The sequence below is a fragment of the Solanum verrucosum genome, unplaced genomic scaffold (assembly GCF_900185275.1).
Source record: "Solanum verrucosum unplaced genomic scaffold, falcon-dt-bn FXZP01000103.1, whole genome shotgun sequence".
NCBI lineage: Eukaryota > Viridiplantae > Streptophyta > Magnoliopsida > Solanales > Solanaceae > Solanum > Solanum verrucosum.
The window spans coordinates 8,788,309-8,812,584 of record NW_026020048.1 but is presented as its reverse complement, the minus strand read 5'-3'; the positions used below and the strand labels follow the sequence as shown (position 1 = coordinate 8,812,584).

The 24,276-nt window shown below is 31.1% G+C and overlaps 2 protein-coding genes and 4 non-coding genes across 6 annotated transcripts; 4 read left to right on the top strand and 2 right to left on the bottom strand.

Annotated features, from left to right (window-relative positions):
- Positions 1–2,461: 2,461 nt before the first annotated feature.
- LOC125822217 (60S ribosomal protein L23A-like) lies at positions 2,462–6,505 on the bottom strand. Its single transcript, XM_049501598.1, has 2 exons — positions 6,195–6,505; positions 2,462–3,319 (listed from the first exon to the last, which is right to left on the bottom strand). Exons 1-2 carry the CDS (start codon positions 6,375–6,377, stop codon positions 2,810–2,812), a joined length of 693 nt encoding a protein of 230 aa, XP_049357555.1. The 5' UTR covers positions 6,378–6,505; the 3' UTR covers positions 2,462–2,809.
- Positions 6,506–11,485: 4,980 nt separating this feature from the next.
- Positions 11,486–11,581, top strand: LOC125823017 (small nucleolar RNA snoR126). Its single transcript, XR_007442681.1, has one exon. It is a non-coding gene; the product is annotated as a small nucleolar RNA snoR126 (small nucleolar RNA).
- A 426-nt stretch (positions 11,582–12,007) lies between these two features.
- LOC125823011 (small nucleolar RNA R24) lies at positions 12,008–12,110 on the top strand. Its single transcript, XR_007442677.1, has one exon. It is a non-coding gene; the product is annotated as a small nucleolar RNA R24 (small nucleolar RNA).
- A 33-nt stretch (positions 12,111–12,143) lies between these two features.
- LOC125823015 (small nucleolar RNA snoR74) lies at positions 12,144–12,280 on the top strand. The gene has a single exon (XR_007442679.1). It is a non-coding gene; the product is annotated as a small nucleolar RNA snoR74 (small nucleolar RNA).
- An 87-nt stretch (positions 12,281–12,367) lies between these two features.
- On the top strand, positions 12,368–12,500 carry LOC125823016 (small nucleolar RNA snoR74). The gene has a single exon (XR_007442680.1). It is a non-coding gene; the product is annotated as a small nucleolar RNA snoR74 (small nucleolar RNA).
- A 4,980-nt stretch (positions 12,501–17,480) lies between these two features.
- Positions 17,481–21,684, bottom strand: LOC125822256 (growth-regulating factor 1-like). Its single transcript, XM_049501643.1, has 4 exons — positions 21,217–21,684; positions 20,428–20,649; positions 18,578–18,953; positions 17,481–18,321 (listed from the first exon to the last, which is right to left on the bottom strand). Exons 1-4 carry the CDS (start codon positions 21,575–21,577, stop codon positions 17,481–17,483), a joined length of 1,800 nt encoding a protein of 599 aa, XP_049357600.1. The 5' UTR covers positions 21,578–21,684.
- Between the last annotated feature and the right edge of the window lie 2,592 nt (positions 21,685–24,276).

Genomic DNA, 24,276 nt, shown 5'->3' with positions numbered 1-24,276 from the left:
TTAAACCCATAACAAAAAAGTTGCATATGTCATCCCCATTTTCATTTTCCCTTTCACCAAAAGTAGTGTGGATCTATTTATAACAATAAACACAATTTAATTTTCTAGTGCGCAAGTTGAGTGAATATTTTATGTTAGGTGCCACGGATATTCCCCACGTAAATGTACAAAACTAATAAACCACCATGGATAAAGAATTAAAGCGATTAAAGAAAAGTTTGTTTGAACAAGTAAAACTTGTTTCTTTTTCTTCATTTATTTTTCTGTTTCCTTTCCTTTTGAAAGGGTGAATGATTTGAAAAGCATCTCCGTTAAAACATAAATAATAGTTATGTTTGTCTTTTTATATTTTACTTCCACTTTATATTTTTTTTGTCGATCCTTAGATCAATATATCGGATTTAATATTGATCAATTTGCAAGGTTGATATTTATATCCAGGGTATAAATGACGTATCCTAATATGTATATTTTAACATCATTATATCAAAAGTATGCTAACATAGCTATAGTTTGAAGAAATTACTTTATAACTATATTTACGTGGACCACGTTTGTATAATTCGCTCGTAACTATATATATTCAGAATTTGTATAATTCAATTTCTAGTTTTATAAATACAAAATTTATATATGTTTACCCTAGCTTGTATATAATTAATTATGTTGTTGATACATTTGTTAATACATTTGATTTATATAAATTTTGAAATTTCTAAATGTATAAATACAGAATTTGTATATACTTACCATGTTTGTATATTGACAAGTGAATTATATAAACGGAAATATCCATAGCAAAAGAAACTGCTATGGAGAATTAGGCAATTGTAGCTAAGGAGACTTATTAAGTTAAACTCTTTGCTATTTATGAAATTCCCTAAAATTAGAATTGACTAACATTTACCTAAACTACTGCTTTTGTCACAATTAAATGGCTGTAATTTTATTTTGGTCAACAAAAATATTTGCAAAATATTACTACTAACAAGTGTAAAGAACAAATTTCCCCGCTGATAAAAATACGGACATATTTCTAGAACACCTTACTAGTTTAGTTGCCACCAAATTCTTTTTATTTTTTTTAGTTAACATCCTTTTCTTTAATTCACTCTTGGTGGGGTAAGATTATTAGTATAGTAAAGTAATTATTGTCGAAATCAAGTGATGCAAATAGAATAGACAGGTGAACAACCAAAGATCGTGATATGGAGAAGTTTAATTACATTATTTAGAATACTATGTTGTCAAAGATTTTAGGGTAGTCTTCTCTATTAAAATTTAATTAATTTAAAGTAACTGGTAGGTCACTTCCTCATAAAGAAAAAATGTAAGAGTACCAATTAAGGGTTTCGAAGTGTGCATGCTTTTTTAATAAAAATAACATATTTGCTTCCTTACTTCACCTCTAAGTTAATTAAGATGAGAGAAAGGCATAAGTATTTGTAATTCGTACTTACTATTTTTCATGGTTAGCTTTATTTTTCCAACTAGAGAGGAATCCCATCATATTAATATTTTGAGAAGTACGTATATAAGTCTGGCATCCAAATTTTCCACTCAAGAATATTGAGTTTACAAGTGGAAGTAGTTTTCAAATTTGGGAAGATATTAGTTTATGAAGAACGTCTACTAAGATTGGATTTGAGTAACTAATCATCCACATATAAAACGTGCAAACAAGAGAGAACCTATAATATCCGCGTTTATACTGAAAATAACTACCATAAAGTACTCTTAATTATACTTGGTTTTGTAGTATTACCTTCTTTTGTAATTTGAAATAGTCTTTACTTTTTTTTTTTTAACAAGATTGGGTTGAGATAATCATGTTTCTATAATATTCCAAAATTATCCTTAAAACGTTTTTAATGATTGGATGTGATAACAACATTTCTACCTTCATAAGGTGGGAGTAACCCACCACCCTCCTCAAACTCCACTCATAGGATTACATACTACTTTTGCAAAACCAAGGGCTTGTTGGAAATTAGTGCTTATCTTTATATGTAGCTGGTAGTGCTGGTTATAGAATTATAAGGAAACAGAGTATCATAAGCTGGGGCTCCACTTGTTCTTTTTTTCCCTTATCCAGCAAGGAAAAAGGAAAACAAAAAAAATGAGAAGGAAGAATTGTATTGTGCCCTTGCTAAGAGGGCTATCATCCAAGCTATATCCACCAGGACCCAGGGATGATCATTTTTCATAAAGCAGAATCAGTGAGAGACCTTTGGGAAAATGATAAAATTAGGATAAGGAGCCGAAGGACTTACTGTGCCGTGCACTTTTGTCAGTAGTTGGTAGGAACTAGGAAATGTCTGCAATATGTCACTATCTATTCCCAACTAATCTCTGCATTATTGCATTTGCAGTGAATTAAAAGAAAAAAACATCAGTCCAATTGAGAATGGCTCCATGTCGTCAACGTTACAAACCTACAGCACAAACAGAAATTGGGAAATGATTATAAGCCGATCCTACTGTTATCAAGTATTTCAATGTAAAGCTTGAAAGCATAATGATTTTACACAGATTAAGTTTTTCCCAATATTTGGGGAGAAATGAAGAAGGTGTTGAACCAAGCCGTACATTCATACAGGAACATTTAGCCAAAAACCACAATGATTGAACACTTACTTCCCAGAGAGCGGTCAAAATTAAGCTGAAACTACAAAATTGTACCTATAAAGACTAGAGAAAATTTCAACATAAGATCACATATAAATCATAAGCTTCTAGTTTCCAACTCCCGCACCTTATATAGCCACCAGATTGTCATGGCAAGGGAAGGAAGACGGAGAATCAACTTTTAAATGGCTTTGATTTTTTTTGCCACATCTAGTGCACTATAATTTGGTGTCAGCATAACATATGCTTTCTTCGTCCCGTCAGGCATGATTGATGTATTTACTTTCTTCATTTCAATCTTAAACAGCTTCTTTACAGCAGCCCTTATGCTCTTCTTGTCAGCATCTTTGTGAACAACAAAAACCAAAGTATTATGACGTAATATATTCTCCATAGTAGACTCAGTTTTCAGAGGATATTGGATGACCTGGTAATATTCAATTTTGTTCCTCTGTGATGCACTATTGTTGAGACGCTTGGGATTTCTTTCCATTTTCAACATCTTCCTCCGTTCAGATGAGACTGAATTTTGGATATTTAATACATGCATATTGGTTGATTCATCCGATTTCACTTTAATGGCATATGCTAGCCTTTGTTTCTTGGCATCTCCCTCTTTGAGACCGTCCACTTCACAAGATACAGGACATAGAAACTGAGAACCTCTAGCACTGAAGCTTGTCAGCAATTCCTGATATAAAAAAAGGATCAGAAAACCAATTTTCTTTATAATGCAACTGCTGCTGGAAATTAAACCTGTTTTCTAGTCCTTGAAAGTGATGCTGGCAACATTAAAATGAGGGATTGTATAACAATAGATCAAAGGCCATTTCCGTCAGCAAAACTCATTTGTAGAACATAATTTTCCATTTGCAGTTTGCCTTTATTTGTTACCTTAGGTAAAAAAGAGGGAAGGGCCACACAAATCATGAGAGAAATCTCAATAAACTTCAAGCACCTTGTCACATTTCCTTATAGACGAATATGCATGTTTAGACTTCGCAGACACTTAATTTGAAAAGCCTTGAAGTATCTTATTCATGTAATGCAACAGCAGGAGTAAACTAATGAGAATTTTTATTTTTTTTAAAATAAGGATATATGGTCCCAGTAACAATAGAAAATAGGCAGTATAAAATGTAAACCTTTGGTTGCTTTGGGGCGGGTGTGAGGACATTTAAGTGTAGACCTAATTACGTTACGTATCCTCTTATACACTATCCTTGTAAAGTCGGATATATTTTTATCAGCTTAAATCTTTTGGTCTATTATCCTAACGATGAGGCGTCTGTCACCAACAAACAAGATGCTAATACAACATCTAATTTAACAATGTACACTAGATGATCAAACTATGATAGTGTGAAGACCTCTAAATAAACTTAATCAGAACCACATTTTAGATCCACCAGCTCCACCTAAACCAAAAAAAAAAAGGAAGTGGGGCATAAACCTACATATGAGGATAAGCCTTTATGAATTTCAGAAATCTACCAACAAAAAATCATACTCCATCCGTGTCAACGTAGATGACACTTTTTCTGTTATGGGACGTCCCAAAATGTTTAATCCATTCAATTAAAAATATTAATCTACACAACTGTCGGTAAACAAAATTCATTTTGGTATCCAAATCTTATCTTTGATGTAGTGTTTTTTCCCATAAATATAACTTTTCAACTATTATCTTGATATACATTTTTTACGAAGACTAATATATTATAGAAGCCAAGTTATCATCTTCAACATTTTGTCAAGTCCAACACCATCATACAAACGAAACAAAGAGAGTAAAACAATCTCCAATAAACACTTTTTCAACAGAAACTCACATAGGATACTAAAAACTTCAATAAACATTTTTGCAACAGAAGTTCACAATGAAAAAAGAAAAATTAGGACATCATTCACCGTATGCAAATATGATAACACACACCTTATGAACTTCACAGTGACTCAGTAGTAAGGTTACTTAGGACTTCGGCATAATGCAAACTCTGATACCAAACATCTAAGAAAAATGTCTGCCCAAACAACACATTATCTTGGGAGAGCAAGTATTCCACATAGGCATACATGTAAAAAATATGTAGCAATCACTGATAAAATAATCATGCCAATTTGGATAATCTTGGGTATAATCCCACATCTAAAGTCAATAAAGCACAGAAGCAGATGCCCTTTAAACAATCAATTGTCAAAGCAAGCATTTTAAACCTGAATTGCAAATTTTGCTTTCTCCCGATATAAAGCAGGAGATAGAAGTTAACAGTGATAGCTACTCTTCTCATCCTTTCTGAATTTCAAATCACTTTCTAATCTTGACTCATACTAAAGGATATATGTATTGTGCTCTGGTGATTTATGAAACGATGAGAATGTCAATTATTAGTGAAGGGAAAATCAAGTTGGGGAGAAAAGGGGCATTTCTAGGTGATCATCCAAAAAGGAAGAAAAGAATTGTCCAAGGCATGCAGCAGACACAATTTTCGACGAATAACAAAACTTTGATCTTCCCTTTTGACAAAAGTGCCGGGTCCAAACACATTTTCGATGATACATTCAGAAAACAAGGTCAATAATTTTGAAGATTTGTATAGTGAGCACCATGGAAAAATGAGAGCATAGCTAAATTCAACATGAGAAATCAAAAAGAGAGGAGATGACATGAAAGATAGATAGTTATTTGAGCTCAATATAATTGACCACATGAATAGAAATCTTAAGATCATGGAAAAAGAGTTGCTGAATGATACCCAATTCTTTAAGCATTTCATTTAGCACTTCTCTTATTTCAAGACTTTTCTCTTCGGGACAAACATAAGATATTTGAGTTGAGCTAGAATAACCGTAAATTATTCCTATTGGAAGAAGGAAAAGAATAAATGAACAAATGAACTTGAACTTACGACATATTACGATTTTATGCAATGATGATTCCCAGTTGCTATGTCATTCTTGATATTTGAAGGTTATATCATGTCCCTTTTTTAAGTTCTTTTAACAATAAGAACGTGATGATTCTCTTTTATCTCTGGAAACTAAGCCATAAAGATTGAGTGTTCTTAAGACCCGAACCAGAACAACTCTTTACTTCTAGGTATCTATGTCTAGTCAACGTTGTGCCTCCACCATTTGGTAAACTTGTATAAATCCTACTAGCTGTTTTCCATAAAATAAAGAGCAATGCAGCATTCCATGTTAAAGCGCTAGGGCGTAAGTCATTGGAATAACATTAGTCTCAAGGGAGATCCTAAATCCAAGCAATATGTATTATATTATAATTGAAGAAAGCACTACAGTTGAGCAAAATGTAAAGCCAAACTTGGAGGCTTGGAGCTAGTTCTTGCATCGCAGAGAGTGGAAATTGCTGTTTCAACCTTGAGTATTCCCAATTCAAAATTGAGTTTACACGCAGTGATTCAACAATTAGAAGATAACAATACAATATATTTATAGTCAATTAAACATCATCCAAATAAACATCTAGAAATTAGACATAACCAGTTGTGTAAAATATAACATGTATAAATGTCTGATTGGAATTGCAAGGAAAAAAAACTCACATCGCTGGTCTGACGGAAATTGCCGAGAAAAGAACAGAGGTTTACAGAAGAAGACGACTTGTGAAAGGGAACAAATGCGAAAGAAAACGTAGCCCTGGTGATTGATACTGAGTAACTGAATATTTGATCCTTACGCCGGCGGGAACAAACAATAACCGCCGGAGTGGCTATTGCAGTAGCCATTAGAATTGGGCGGCGCCACCAATTATAGGGCAACAAGAAAATCCAGAATATTCAAAAAAATTAGGGTTTCGGAGAGGAGGAATGGCGAAGGAAACAGGCCATCTCGTTGACGGAAGCTGAACATTTCACGAGGCACTCCGCGAGCGAGAGGGTGATTCGCAAATATTGTGCTTTAAATTTTATTGCATTTTGGTCCCTGTATCTATGTGTTAATAGTTTTTGTTTTTCTAAAATAAATTAAAATAGAAAAAGAAATGATTCCTCTTGGTTTAGTTAGTTTGTTGTATTATTGCAGCGCGAAGAAATAATACACCATCAAGTAGCCCTGATGTCGATTACACATATATACCATAATGTAAAACAAATAATGCATATACTAAGAATTAATCAGCAAAATGGACATAACGATTACAACTTAATTCATGATAAATCTAATTACGTGCATATAGAAATGAAATTATAAGATGCATTGATCACATTTAACTTATGACACAATGTAGTGTTGATATAGAAATCAATCGTCGTCCACGATACTCAAAGCTCTATATCTCCCTCTAGATCTAGGTCTAGGAATAGGGGGAAGATTTGATAATTTCACAAAGTTACCAACTTTCACTTCATCTAAAGACTGCTTGCACGAAAAGATCATACAGAAATAGCTGCTCTTCTTTGATCCCTTAGACGATCCATTATAATCAATAGAAGCCTTTTTGCTATTTCCGAGAGTAGTACTTTTTGTGCACTCAATTAACGCTGTAATAAAAGGGTCATCACGTAGCGAAGAGCTTTTCCCAATTATTGGAGGCCGAAAGGCTGCACACGGAGGAGGTGGCGGAATCTTTTCGCCGTTGAAATGATAATTAGAGGAAGAGAAATTTTGGTGTCGCATGAAATATTTAGATACGCCAGGTGAATCTTCCCATGAAAATGCTATACTACTACTTCTTCGTATATCAACTATTCCAGGACTCATTTTTTTCTCTGTGTTTGGCATTAACTGATCATCTTTGCTTTTAATTTTAGCATCCATTTTTTCATTTATATTCAGCAGTATAGCTTGGCTATTACACTAAGATCGAGTTCCTTGTCACGGCCAGCAATTGAAACGACGTTAAGACAAAAAAAAAAAGACTATTTTGCTTGCAGACGAATTTAAGAGGTTAATTTGTTGCCTACTTCCCTTTGTTATTTGCTTTACTTCTACTTAATACCCCTTATGATCAAGAAAAGAGTCTTAAATTAAACTCTCCTCCGTCCCAATTTATACGATGTAATTGGAATTTTGAGAGTCAATTGAGTTTTTTTTAATCGAAATGTTTTTATATATCTTTTAATTATTTTATGTTGTTTGTTATTGTAATCTATAGTGCTTTTTAAGTTTTCAAATATATAAATTTTATTTTAAAAAACTTAAAGTTTAAATGTTCCAATTCATGATCAAAGTTTAAAAATTTAAATCTCAAAATTCTAACCGTTCTACATAAATTGGGAATAAAGAGAAAATGATTTTTTTGGTCAAATCTATTTGTGCAGTCAAAAATAATATTTGTCTTGACATGCATGGACCATCTCTTAAGTAGAAGTAAAGCAAATAATATTTGTTGTAATCCGCAAAGAAACAGATAGAATATACATGCTCCTTAGGTAAATTTGGGGGTCAGTATTCCAACAATTATTGTAATTTAAAACTATTCTTATAGTCTCAAAACAGAAAGAGTACTTTGATGCGGCTTTAACACATTAACTTAGTTTTCAGTAAAAAAACTGGCAGAATACTATGAACAGAAGTACTCACAATTACTCCTCTATTTATTTGAATTAGAACATGTAGTTTTCGAACTTTTAAAAATCAAATTTATATGTTAGAAAACTATATATAAAAAAATATTATATATGAGTCAAAATAGTTGATAATTCAAGATATTAAAAATACTTATTGAAAACTGTGATCTTTACAAACCTCTTTGACTCTCCAACTGATAAATCCGTCAAATAAAATGGAAGAATTACAATTTGTTGTATTAAAAGAATTTAAGAATGGGTAGAGAAATTGTAATCGAATAAAAAATTATCTGGTACATGAACAAAAAACGTGATGTAAAATGCGAGAGAGGGAGTATTGGATGTTTGCTATTTCAAATCATATATGCTTACACTTTTTCTTTTTGTTTAAGCATTAGATACCAGAAAAATGTTAGCTCAATTAATTAAAATTTGTATAGAAAAGGCTCATTAAAAATAAAGAATCAAAATTTTCATACCAAAAGCTAAAACTCAAGATATTTATTAAAGGAGAATGAATTAAAAATAAAAAGTAAAATTGTTGATTTCAAGTTGTTTTTATAGAAAACAGAGAGCGATATTTTACCCTCTTAATTGACATCATCTAGTTAATTTAAGTAGAGAATCTTTGCCCACCAAAAAAAAAAAAAAGTAGAGAATCTTTAGTTCCTTGGTTAGAGTTGAGGCTTCACTAGAGTTGGTGAATTGTTTATCTTGTTTTTATCAGCTTATAACATTATAACTACTTTTGTGATTTTATTCTTAAAGATAAGGTTTGGTAAAACTACTCCAACAGTGAAATCATTATATAGAAATAAAAACATATACTGTATGTGAAAGGCGATGGTTAAACTGACAACCGTACGTTAAATTGCACCATAAGCAACCAGGTTGGTTGGAGAACTTGGAGGTACCAAGTCGAAGATATTAACTTGGTCCGTAAAATGAGTTTTGGTACCACCATCAAACAAAATGTCCTGCATACCGCCTTTTCATCAATAAAAAGCTTTATGACATAGTGTTATCATGATTTTCTGACGTAAATCTTAAATCTAAAATTTTAAATTAATGGATTCTTATATTAAAAAATAAAGTAATTATAGAATTCTGAATAAATTATTTATATACCTTCAGTAAATTTCTTAATACAAATCATGAACGCCGACAAAGGCTTTTCCCGAATGAATTTATAACGGAAAATATGGATAAATTAATGAGCAGACTTTTTTCCCTCCGTCAATGATCAAAACTTAGATTGATTGTGGTTTGCACATTATAATGGAGGAGATGCATGGAATATATGCAGCGCACAAAACTAAACTTTACGTTTCATTTAAACTATACGTACGATAAGTTATTAATTTGAACCCTCTATATCTAAATGCTAAAATGTTTATACTATGGTTTATCATTTATTAGTTATATATATATCATAATACCAAATAGAGTGTATATAACTAATACATTTATTAAGTATACACCAATAAAAAGTGTATAACAAAAGTATTAGTAATACATAAAATCAATGTACGTATTATTTTTTTCTAATGTATCCTTCCAAACGACCCCTTCATCCTCTCCGTTTTGGATATAATAATTTTTCAATATTTGTTAGTACAATTTTTATTTTTTTTCAAAAATAAATAAATATAGAGGATTGTAAGAATATTTCAATGAAGTGATAGTTTTCTATTTTTCTTTCCAAGCAAAATCAATATAAAAAAAAAAACAATTATTTCAAACTTCAATTTCATACTCTCTTTGTCTCCCTCTTCGGCCAAATATTGCCCATACACGAAGTAAAGAGAAAAATGACATAAATAGTCCCTTAATTGTAGGAGTAGGTCTAAAATGATTCTTTAACAATATTTTTGTCTAACTATACTTTTATCGGATTTACTTCTTTAACTATTCTAAAACTTATCAGTTTTGATCCCTTAACTATACACTTATCGGTTTTAGTTCTTTAAGTATTCAAGAATTTATCAGTTTTGATCCATTAACTATATACTTACCGGTTTTAGTCCTTTAAATATTAAAAAACTTATCAGGTTTGGTCTTTGTCCATTTTTTTATACAAATAGTTTAAGTTTATATTAACAAAACTCTTCATAAAATTAAATTTTTAACCCATTTCTAAGTTGTTTTTCTATCCCCACTACTTTTCTTCAAATTACTCTTATAACAATAACATCACGATTCAATATAAAATTAATAAGGAAAGAAGATATAAGTTCTAATTTTATTTAATGGAGGATAAAATGAAGCATTTAACTGTTACTAATGGCTAGAATATGATATGTCTCCTTCTTTGGTGGTTAACGGCTCGTAATCAACGCAATCTTTTTAAATTTTATTTTTCATACAAAAGAAAAATAAGAGATTTAATCTTATTACTCAAATTTTTCTACGTAAAATAAAATGAATGGAATAATAAAATCAATCTATTTAAAAAAAAAGTTACAAATCTACCATTTTATAAATTTCAACTGCTAAAAAAATAAAGCAATTTTTTGTCAATAAAGTCGTTGGAGTACAATTTTTAATTCAACAGATAATATTTTTTTCTTTTTATAATAAAGTTTAGCATATTCAAATCATTAGTAGCAATAATATGCTTCATTTTATCGTCCATTGAATAAAATTATGACTTATATTTATTTTGAATCGTTGAGGTTAAAGTTCTTTGCATAGGGGTAATTTGAAGTAAAAATAGCGTGGAGAGAGAAACAACTGAAAAAATGGCTAAAGGGTTTAACTTTTCGAGACATGAATTCCGTTAATATAAACCTAAGTTATGTGTATAAAAAATGGACAAAGATCAAACCTAATAATTTTTTTAAAAAACTTGAAGGACTAAAATTGATAAATAGTTAAGAGACTAAAACTGATAAATGTATAGTTAAAGAACCAAAATCTAATTTTGAATAGTTGAATATCTAAAACCCACAAAAATAAAGATTAGGGGCTATTTTAGACCATTCCCTACAGTTAAAGGCACTATTTTTGACATTTTCTCACGAAATAAACCCAGTTTACAACTTTGTATCTGGTCCAAAGCATTGGCATTGTACTTAAGCCCAACTGATCAAATTCCATGTCATGTTGAAGCCCAAACACGGTCCACCTTCTTAGATTTGGAGGTTAGGGTTTTCTGTGTGTATAAAGTGCTCTTCTTCTATCTCAGATGGTAGTTTGAGGCGGTGAAGACAAAAATGCATTCCTGAGATAATTGTAATGCTACAATTTTCATCAATTTGATGACTCCTGTGCGTGTCGTCTGAGCCTCTCTTTTTTGCTTTCTTATCATTTTTTTTATTTTGAAGAGGCCATGAAGAAATCAATCATTTCTCGATGCTGATATATAACTATATCAAAGTTATATACTTTTTTGATGACCTATTTGTGCGTGTCTGAGCCTTTTTTTGTTTTAGCTTTCATCAATTTTACTTTTTGCTGTAACTGTTCTATGGCAGGGAGGACATAATATCATGGTAAAAACAATGAAGAATTCCTTTGGTTTTGGTTAGAATGTTGTAAATAATGGCTTCACAAAAAGAGTCTGCAGCAGGTGCCGTTTAATGGTAACCCGTCTGCCGCATGAAGCCTAAATGAATCCAAGATGAAGATCCATTAGAGTTTGTTGTACTCTCTTGACACAATATCTTGGATATATTTATACATTATTGCTCTTCAAGGGCATATCTCAGACAACGGGTATTTTCTTCTTATTTCAATGAGAAATTACCTTTTGCACGGTGCCTATATAATAATGCTACTTATCTCGATTGGAGGATGTTCTTGTTTATCCCTAGCATTCCTTCAAATTAAAAGTAGCCAAATTATATCAAGCAGTGATGAGATAGCTAACATGTAAGGAGATCTATTTTAAGCTTGGATCAGCTTGGATCTTCGATGAAATTTTCTTGTTACGCTTGGCTTCTGAGCTTTATTTCCTAAATTTATTTGTTACATAACCTGATGAAAAAAGCAGGGACCTATTGCCTTTTTTTGTGAATGGGTCTCTCGTAAACTTCAGGGATATCAAAAATTGCATTGTTATTGGGTGAACCACTTGACTTAATTCATGATAGAATGGTTCAGTAAACGATGATACATTATGTTTTTCTAGATCAAAATTGAAATAGAGAATTTTGTACTAATCCCATAGGAGCTAATTATGAATCAAATGTTTTTCAAACCTGATGAAAAAAGCAGGGATGGATTGCCTTTAGTGAATTGATCTCTCGTAAACTTCAGGGACATCAAAAATTGCATTGTTCTTGGGTGAACCACTTGATTTGTTTTTGATGGCTTGGTTCAGTAAACGATGATAAATCTTTTGCTACTAATTTATTCTAGCATCATTCATTTTACATTGAATAATTATTTCGTGTTGATGTTGTATTATTTATGGTCGTTTTATTTATTTTTCCGTTTATTTGTTGCAATACTAACCAACTCGACAGAATATAAAGAGGATCACAAGCTTGTGTAAACACCCAATGAACTCATGTGGACATTCTTCAGCCCAAGGACAACTGCGGACTCAAATTGATGCTCTAATTTTCTATCTTGTAACCTAGCTTTGATATTTTGATGTAATATGGATTGGTTCCAGATTTAATATTATGTTTCCATTTCCGAGTATATTTACACTAGTGAAATATGAAATATTTATAAGATAATAATATGTACTCTCTGTTCCTAATTACTTGTCTATTTTTCCTTTTATAGTTATTTCTAATTAATTGTCTATTTTAACAAATCAAGAAATGACAATTTTTTTTACCTATTATATCCTCAATTAAATGATTAATTACTTTGAAAAATATAGAATTTTTCATCCACATCATAATTAATAGGGGTAAAATGGTAAACTTACTATTTCATTAATTATTTTCTTAATAGACGTGTTAATTCAAAAGTGGACAAGTAAGTAGGAACAAAGGGAGTAATATTTATATTTAGTTTAGTATCAAATATATAGATAATATTAATATTTCTCTTCAGCTGCGAAGTAAATGGAGAACAAAATATGTATATAGTAGAACAAAATATTCATCGTGAAGTAAATGGAATAAGAGGTAGTATGTTGAAATAACAATATATTGTATTACGTTGAAAATATTTTATCTCTATCATTTGTAAGAGTACTAATTTTCTATACAAACTCTTATTTCGTAAAAACAAAATTGAATAACATTTATTTATTATAATTTTTTAAATATTAATTAAGTATTTATAAGAATTATGAAAAATGAAACATACAAAAGTTATGAATAATATTTAATATTAGAAGTTACAAGTAAGATGAAGAGACATGAGTTATAAGTAATTCAAATGTATAATTTTATTAGACATTAAAAGTATTACCAATTATGCATTGATTTTATTTGTAAAATAAATAAATAAAAATAAGGGGTGAAAATACAAAAATTGAACAAAAAAGATATAATAATCGATGATTGCATAAAAATTATAAATACATTTCAAATCAAAAGGAACGGTGACGAAAACAGATTGTTACATACGCAAAAAATATGGCATCATGAAACTAATATTTTATTTTTGAATTACTTTTTTGTAAGTATAATAAAAATGAAAGTCCTAATCATCATAATTTTTTGGGAAAAAAAGTTTGAAAAATACTCCAACTTTGGTCGAAATTATTGTTATGATACCAAACTTTATGAATGACCTTTTACCCCCTCTGTACTATTCAATAGTGTATTTTAAAGGTATATATGTACCCACGTGGACATCATAAATATTACATCATTATAAATAGTAACGTGTCCACGTGGGCACATATATACCTTTAAAACACATTATTAAAAGTGCAGGGATAAAAGGTCCTCCATAAAGTTTGATATCGTAACATCAATTTGGCCAAAATTATAGTATTATTCAGACCTTTTTCCCTAATTTTTTGTTGTTGTTGTTGTTGAAATGGGATAATTATATTAATTTTGCTTCATAACAAAGAAAAAGTAGAATAGTAAAGGATCAAATGATTACCGTTGACAATACATTTAGCTAAATTATTTATACAAACCAAGAATCAAAAAATTAGAGCAAAAGTAACTAAGTTATTAATACAAGTCAAAGTGAAAAACAAATCTAGCAAACATAATCTCTAATTATGCTTCTTCTTTTTTTCCTTCTACCATCTTCCTTTGCAAGTGCATCCGCCACCATATTTTGATCCATTTGTCAAACTCTTCATTATATGCAACCAACTGAATTTAAAATATCATATACCAATTAAAATTAATTATATCAAAAGAAAGAATGAAAATTAAACTATATGTAATATATATGTATATTTTTTTCAATAGTACTAATAATACCAAATAATAATCATTTCTTGAAATCTAACAAATATTATAATCAAACTATATTATATCCGGAAAACTAACTACTAGAAAGAGCAATTGCATACCGACAACACATTGTTAAGAATTACACAAACATTTTTTTTTAATCATACTTATTTGGTGAATGGTAATACAAACATAAATAAAATATTAAGAATGCATGTCTAAGTACATAAAAATAAAAATAAAGACTTGAGAATGAAATATAACTTCATGTACTTCTTTTTTGTTATATGTTAGTTAATTCACAAACAAATATGATGAAGAAGAGAAATTATAATTTTGTATGTGAATCTTCATGAAAGTAAATATGAATTTATATGAACAAATTAAAAAGAGGAAAGAAAAAATAAGAACTTGAGAATGAAATATTTATTAACTTCATGTACTTTTTTTGTTACATGTTAGTTTCATTCACAAACCAAATATGAATTTATATAGACAAAATAGAGGAAATGAAAAAATAAAGATTTGCAATAAAATATTTCTTACCTTCGTGTACTTCTTTTTTGATACAAACCAAACCAATATGATGAAAGAGAAAGGATGATTTTGAATGTGAATCTTCATGAAACTAATATAAATTTATAGGCAAAATAGAGGAATCCCATAAGATATCATAAACTTATAAATTTAAGTTTGGATGTTGTGGACATAAAAAGTATGAGAGTTATGAATAGTCCTCTTTAAAATTAAAGAGGGGCAAATCATGGGTAACAACTCCTTGTGAATAAATTAAAAAATAAAGAGAAAAATACTTAAAATATAAAAATTATTATTATCATTTCATGATTAGAAGTGAGACAAACAATTAGAAAAAAAAAGTGAAGAGTTTTTTGTTGTAAAGTTCCTACATTAATAAAATATTTATTTGTAATAAATTAAGTGATTTACTTTTACAATACAATAATTAATTTGAATTTAAAAAAAGTGAAAAAGAAAGAAAAAAGATAAATTATGTTTTTCCTTTATTATAAGTGAGACAAACAAATAAAAAAAAGAATGTGAAGAGTTTTTGTTGTAAATGTTGCTCCATTAATAAAATATTTATTTGTAATAAATTTAGTAATTTATTTTTACAATACAATAAGTAATTTATTTTAAAAGTAAAAAAAAAAAAAGAGAAAAAAAATACAAATGGAGGTCATAGAGAGGTGTCAAATCACCTTGTTTATGTTTTCTCCTTTATTATATACTCCATATAGGAGTCCGGAGCCAAAAGGACAACTTTTTTCTTTAAAAAAACTAAAACGGAACATCAAAATATTTTTTAACCAAAAGGGCAAAATCGCTCCGTCAGGAGCGATTTTCTTTTGACAAAAGTTGACGTCGTCCGTTAAAAAAAAAAATCTTTAAGAATTTTTAAAAAAAGATTTTTTTAAAACTGCTACACTTCTAGCAATTTTGATAAAATTAAAAAAAAATCACGATTTTTTTTTTGATGTGTTTAATCTTGCCCCTTTTGAAGTTTTTTTTTTTTTAATTCAATATTCTTTTATTATTATTTATGATATATAATTCAATTTTCCTCGTGCTTCAACAATTTTATTGAGTATACTGTCCATCTTGTTTATCATTTTTAAATTATTAATAATTAACAATAGGCATGAAAATAATAGCACATTAACAGTAGGCATGAAAAACGCTACCCCTGCAGCGATGTAAGAAAAAAAATCAATTTAAAATTGTTGTTGTGGCAGCGATTTCTAATTAAAAAAAAAAGAAAGAAATTTTTTTATGGACAAAATCGCAATTTTTAGTCATTGTGTCAAAGGGAAATTGCTTCGTCAGGAGCGATTTTGCCCTTCTGATTTTTAAAAAAATTGATGTGCCCTTTTGAAATTTTTGACAATTTTTCTTGCCCTTTAGGCTCCGAACTCCTCCATATAGATTGGTAGCAAATCTCTTAAGGACTTCTATATTGAATTTTAAAAGTTCCCACATTATATGTATGAATAACTACATCACAAAGATTGTATAGGTTGTGGACTTGTGGTCATATATTTTCATATTTATAGAGGGAGTACTATTTTATTGGCATTATAACACTTGAAAAAAGAAGCACACTGTATAGCATGTAGCACGGCAACCTTAATCAAGTATATACAATGAATAAAAATCAGTTTTCGTGGTATTAATTAATTAAAAGCCATGCCTTCCATTTATAGACGAGCAATAATCAGATTAGTTTTGCTAATAGAGACTGTCAAGAGTAGAAGCTTCGCTTGGAGACTATTAAAACTTGGCAGCCAAAATACATCTATCCAATAATAGTGTAAGTATTTGGCAATCAAAGCAGCAGATGAGTAATTACAATCACTGTTCTTTTTCAAAGTTTAATGGTATATTTGAACCTTCTCTTTCGTGTAAACAATCTACCCTACACTATTAGAACCATGGTATATTTGATTCTTTTCGTGTAAACAATCTACCTACCTTATACTTTTACAACCATCCATTTCTTTTGTAGAAGAAATCTTTCTGGTAAAGCACGTTCCATAATCCATAGCAGCTCCAGGTTTGGACAAGAAACCAAAGATCAATTGTCTATACCTTATTCATTACGCAGTATAAACTAATTACAAAGCCCTAAACAGCAAGCTAATTACATACTAAAAGTCTGGAACTGCAATTCCAAATGTGCAAAATAACTTTTTCATTTATATAAACCTCCAATAAGAAAAAACTTAGAAAACGAGAGTTCCACATTAATGTTACAGGAAAAAAACCAAGGTAACAATCACAAATACTTTGGAGTTCTCTGGATGGATAAGCTAACCTCAAATGTCTGTCTTAAGTTACAACAAGACATACTTGTCGAAAGTATCAGCTTTGATAAAAAAAAGCAGACCCTGAAAACTGAGCAAAGGGGAAACGTAAAAGTAAGGAGATAATCAACAAGGTAACTTTCTACTGTTCTGGATCTGGCGAGAACACACTGCTAGTGTAATTTGTTCTCAATCAAACACGAGACTTCCATCGAAGGAATACACAAAGAACTCGCCACTGTTGAACCGATCACGTCATCACACATGGCAATACCCTCGTGAACCTTCTTGCTGTCACCTCGTGGACTACTCCCTGAACTACTGTTTGAGAGTGAAACAAAGGTTGTCTTCTGCAGGACACCTGTGGGAGATGATCCAAATGAAGGGCTGTTATCCCAAACCTCGGTTCCCAGGTTCAAAGCTGAGACACTCTTGCCATCTCCGGAATAACCTGCAGTACTATTCAGGACTTCTCCTAATGGACCACCAAGTGAATTTTCCCAGGATACTGGTACCCAATTAGCTGTCTTTTGCATAGGTTCGCCATAGCTACTTGTCATTCCTAAGCCCATTTGGATGGGATCAACATCACGGGATACCCTTAAAGGGGAAAGAGTGAGCTTCTCTTGCCGAGGAGAACTTGAAGAAGGTGAGAAATCTGAGGCAGTCATGGGAATGGACATGGACAGTTGAGTCCAGTCTTTTAGTTGATCTGGCCAAGATGTAGAGGCGCGTGACGACTGTTCCTTTGCCCATCCATCAATGAAATGGTGAACTGGATGTTGTTCACTTTGTTCATGGTCATTGAAATCTAGGAAAGCAATAGGATTCTTAGGATTTGCAAAGGAATTTCTTTGCGAAGGATTAAGCAGGGAATCCGATGAGACTAGTCCGAAATCCGTCTGCGAGGATAACTCAACTCCATTATGTTGCTTTTGAACTGCAATAGCTGAGTCCTTTGGCGTCACACAAATTGTTGGAGATATCACAGAGGCACCTCTATGACCTAGCATTCTGTAATATAAATAAATTTTCTATAAGGATTCTGTCATATTCAGACTTGTCAATTAGGGCCAAAGAATAATAAATATGTAATGAATTTCTAGTTACTTTTTCCTTTTATTACCAGCAAGGTTTTCCGATGGTAAGATAGTAAAATCAAATGTTGTTGACAATCCTTTTCATAATCAAAATCTTTTCAAATAAATTATTTCAAATTTTTGATTAGCGCCTAACGAGAAATAAAGGCATCCATTTCAATATTTAGTACCTGTTGACAAGCTGCTCAGTGGAAGGATTGGCAGCGCTGGGCTGCAAGCTATTAGATTGATGCTGAACAGTACCAAGGCTGTTGGATGCGCCGTCGCTGATGAGGAGGGTGCCGCTGCTGGATATCACCATCGCTGATGAGGAGGGTGCAACTGATGCCACCTTTGAAGTGGTGGATCCAGAGACAGCATGGTTATTCTGTACTTCCACATGCTTTCTTGAACGATGGCGGCCTCTATTTATGTGTCTTTCACAGTACTTCTGATCAGGGACAGCTTCTCGAGAGCACCGCCATTTCTTTCCATCTGTTCGACGACACCTACCAGGCTCGGGATCAGTGTTGCCAGCGAAACCAAGATGGAAAGTACCCCATCCCCCTACATGTACCACAAAGTAGGCAAAAGATGAACAAACAAACAGAAATGAAAAAAACACACAGAAAAGCAGAAAAAATATAGGAGACTAATATATCACTGGTAAATAACTTTATGGCACGAAAGTAAAAAACTACGCGAATGTCCTCTAACCCTTTGAAAATTGAAAGGTCTGATGTAAATTACCTATGAACATTCTGTAACTCACCTAAAATGTGAGATGCTGAACAAATATCCCAAACGTTAGGAAAACTGAAGTACAAGATGAAGTCCAGAAATACGCCAATTTTTAAGAGATAAAATTACTTCTGAACTGTATGCAGAATATTATTATTTTCAAATCATAAGTCATACGATTGATTCTTTAAAATTGAAAAGAAAAAACAGAAAGTATTGATAGGTAATAACTTTTTTCACAATATTCTTCATGCTTCCTAAAACAATGTATATCTATCACAGAATAAGTAAAGTGTGTATTATTAGGAAATCCTATATGTGAAAGGACGCCCTAGAATATAACACGAGAAATCACAAATTCAGGTATGGATATACTTCTAAGCAGATATATAGGATTAAGAAATGGAACTAGATTAGCACTGAACCAAAATCTTTAGAATCCAATATAAGGTTCCAATTGTCTAAGAGACAATAGGGATTTCCCTACAAAGTAACTGAGACAGATAAGCAACAAGGTTTAAGACTCTTCGGAGTTGTTTCATTCATGGCGTTGTTATGAAGCAATAAGTGGCATACATGGGATCTACTGTAAGTGGTGTTAACATTTAAAGAGGTGAATAAATGAAAAAATCACTCTAACAACAGCATATTTTAGAAAAACACAATTCAAGTATAATATTACAACACTCCTCGACAAGTTCTCATTTTTTAAAATGTACCCATAATAGAAACTTTATTTTCTATATAAGACACCAAAAAACCACTCAAAACCTCATTAGATTATGTAAGTCGGTCTTAATCAACTTCATCGTTGAGAAAGCTCTTCCCTATTAGGTAATAGGTAAAGAGTAAAATTAAATAGTAAAACCAGCATTACATGTGCTGGTCCATTTGATTTTGCTACTCCATTTTGGGGCAGAGTCGAAGAATAAAAAAACTGGTGGCTAAAAAATAACTTTTTGTCAGAAGAAAGCTCAAAACTTCGAACGACTAAAGTCGGTATACGAAAATACGAACCCTTGACCTAAATGGTAAAAATGGATGACCTCAACCAACATGTGCTGACCAAAAAAACAACGTTGTCGTATACTGAAGATCCAACGCCGTACAATGATGAATTCATGTAAATGGATGACCTTAACCAACGTGCTGACCAAAAAACAACGTTGTCGTATACCATGATGAATTCATGTACGATAAGCCGATAACCACACCAACACCTAAATGGATAAGGTCAAAAGCATGTTCTATTTTGGCACAATCAATGTCAAGACTAGGTAGGGCAAATGAAAAATCTTACAATTGGAGGCATAGGGATCAGCTGACAAGCCAGAAAAAGCATATGGGTTCAGAGACTTCTTAATAGGAGTAAGCAACTGGTGAGGAACCGGGATATTTGCCACGAAATGCTTGTAGATCAATGCCTGATGTTCCAGTTCCATCCACTGTGAAGGAGTGAATGGACCTCTGAACCTAGAGAAAGAGCCAGGCGTGCTTTCATTTGACCCTCCAGAAGCATAAGCTGAACCAAGAAAAAGCATAGAATTTTTAACTTTTCTAATCAGAACTTGAATAGTATGTTTAACTCCAAATCAAAAAAGTGAACAAATAGAAAGATCAATTAACCAAAGGTTGACTGAACTTCATAAATATCTGAGACTTACATCAAAAAGTGTCATTTTTTCTTTCCTTCTCTCTCTCTTATTTCCTTCGTGCACCTACTTTATTGCTACATTTACTTTTTTTCCCTTAAATGATGTGCAAAATTTCTCCAAGATGGACAAAAAAACACCAAATTTTCCACCCAATATAGGATATAATTAACGAAGATTCTTCACAAGTTTAATTTTTTTCCTTTTTGGGGTTAAATGAGCTTTTTCTTTTATTGACAAGACAATCAGAATCTACAGTTTTTCTTTCAAAAGACCCATCTCTATCCGTTGTACAGGAAAATAATAAAACAGCTAAACATGATTAAAACAGAACAGCGTCATTAACATCTAAATCTCCATACAAAAAGCCTTATTAATTTCCCAGTGATTAATAATCTAAACAGAATCAACCACCCAAATAACAACATTTGTGATACCTGCAGCAGCTCTGGTGTTGTAGGATCCAGAATCAAACAATGGGAAAGGAAGATTCCTAGCAGAAACATTATTAGTACAAAGAAAAGGGATTTCTTCAGACTTATTAGATGAAAAACTGAGCATAGTAGAGTGACCGCGTCCATCATTTGGGGAATCAGATCTCATAAACAAAGTAGGGCCTTGCTGTTTACAAAAAGCAGACAAGTCATCTGCAGGTTTAGGGACTTTAGAAGGCCTCCAAATGTTGTCATCACAAGGCCCAGATCTCTGTTGTTTCAGTTGCCCAGATCCATTACTAGTCTCAGATTGTTGGGCAGTTGAAGTAATGGCTTCCATTGTCATCAACCCACCAAAATCCATAACTTAGAAAACACCACTGTATGAAAGTTGCACAGAGCATTAGTTTATATAGGGAAATTTCTGAGAAAAAATACAGTAGGCGGAAAAAAATAAGCAGAGAAATGAAACAATGGTTGTTTAACTATTTGGAGTTTGCTTTAAGAGAGATAGATAGATAGAGAGAGGACAAAAGGAGTACAAGAGGCAAAAACCATCTTCTACATTTCAGCTACTGGAAACATGTTAGCACATATATATCTAGTTTTGTTTCCCAAAAACAAGCTTAGTTTTATACTTTTTTTATTGTGCCAAATATACCTAAAATGTTAGTCAAAACTCTTACTATAATTTAACTACTGTATAATAAAAAAGGAAAAACAGAGTTTTGTTACAGTATTATTTTTAGTGCTATACTTAGTATGTGTTAAATAACTAGGAGTATATTATAAAAGTAGTTACTAGTAACATAATTTGAAGTTTGGTTAAATTAATTAAAATTATAGTTTTGTTAAAGTATTGGCCAAACTTGCCTTCACTATCATTTACATCTCCCAGAATTATAAAGAAAGTGACGTGTTTTTTTTCTTTTGACCCCATTGTGAGTTACATACAGAAGTATGGACATTTTTATTTCGCAAAATTAAGAATTATCCAAGCTGTTTAATTTGAATTTTTCAAGAGAACATCTCTAGCAAAACCTTACATCAGCCTAAAGAAAGAAGAGATTAATTAGTATCTAACAATAAAATTAAAATTACATAGTTAGTTAATTTTAAAAAATATTAATAAAGTATTTCACATATTATTAATATTTTTTTAAGAAAAATATTATAAGGCAAACTAAATAACATTTCCATAAAATTTCTTAGACGACTAACGCCTTTATGGTATGCTACTTGTTTCATAGTCGTTTTACATATTGAGTTTTTGATGTTTAAATAGACATTCATCTCGTACATCTTGATATACTTTTTTAAGAAATTCTTAAATTATTTGACGAAACTAATTACACTTCTCAAAAGACTAACATCTATAACACATATTACTTACTTCGTGCACGTCTTACGTATTGAATCGCTGTGTATACCTTAATATATTTTCTTTAAAAGCTCTTTAATTATTTGACCATAACTTGTATAGTACGTTGTTGCCCAACAATTTTTATTATTCAGAAATTTGAACATATAATATTAAACCGACGTAGTTAAATGTATCATAGGTAACCCTCTTTTCTTTAAACTGCGGAGTCTTAATGTCATGTCTTATTATAGGTAAAACAGCATTTACTATAACTAGCTAGCTATTCCTATTAAGGAAGGAAAAGGAATATAATTTGTTTTTATTTTGAGATGAGATAAAAGTGTAATGATGTATTAATATGATATGACGAATGGACAACAATAGTTGATGGAAGAGTAATGATAAGTAATTTGTTTGTTGCTAATCAGTTAGCTATACGACATATAAATAAAGATGCAAAGAAATTGTCATTTAGGAAAAATAATGCGTTACTTTCCTCGTGGGTTGAGACTCAAGCCGCAGATTAGGTGATAATATATGCAGAATCCAACTGACGCGTGGCAAACATGCAGATCAAGGCCAATCCGCCACACGACAATTCTACTTGTCTTGTGTAACGCCGTTACTTTACACAAACATTTTTAAATTTTATTCTTTTGAAAAAAAATATTATAATTATAGAGGCTAAGTTCTATAAATATTTCCTCATGTATCCATGATAAAATCCCTAGGGAAAAGATAACTAGCTAGAGTCACATATGACAAAATATAAACTCAAAGATTACTCACATCTCAATTATCAAAATCTGTTCAATTGATTTACGGATGAGGGCGGAGGAACAAGCTTAGTAGATACTCACTCTAATTTTAGTATTTTTTGGAGGATTATAATTAATTCATTTTATTGATTAAAGTAAAATCGCACACTATATAATTAATTAAAATTTTATATTACTCATCCTATGGGTATTTTTCTTTATTTATCAAATAAAGCAATTTTTTTTAAAAAAATTATAGTAAAATTAAGAAATTGAAAGGGTACATGTGCACGTCTCCTCCTCTTTTTGTGCAACAACTATCATTTTTAGTACAATTTTTATAAAGATTTACACATATTTTATCAAATATATATATATTCAAACAATGAACTTTATATAAAATTTATATTCTTATATACATATTTCCATATAAAATATATACACGTAAGTGTGAATAAGATTCAAAATTTAATTTTGTTTACTTAATAAAACGCCCTCTACGTTTGATAATCATTCATCTTATTTTGTATAATCAAAAAATTTCCCTTCAATTAATATATCAAGCTCTAATTAAAGCCCAAGATTTGAAAAAAAGAATCCAATATAGAAATATTAATTAAGCCAGAGAATTGAACAAAACCGATTTCAATTCGAAAATCATTTTCTCAAGTTGAATATAAAATCCGAATAAATCAAAATTGATTGAACTAATCAAATTAATGCTAAGGCCAGAAAATTCAAAATTCTTTTTTTTTCTTCTCCTTTTTGTTTGTGCAGTGGTAAAGAGTAATTTGTACGTAAAGCATGTGAATCCAACATAACATATAGAGAGGATGTGGGGGTAATATATTGAATTAAGGATCAGAACCCAAAGCATATCACCTAGGTAACGTTCCATGCTCCATCACTTTCAAAAATGTCTAAATCTAATAAATAAAAAAG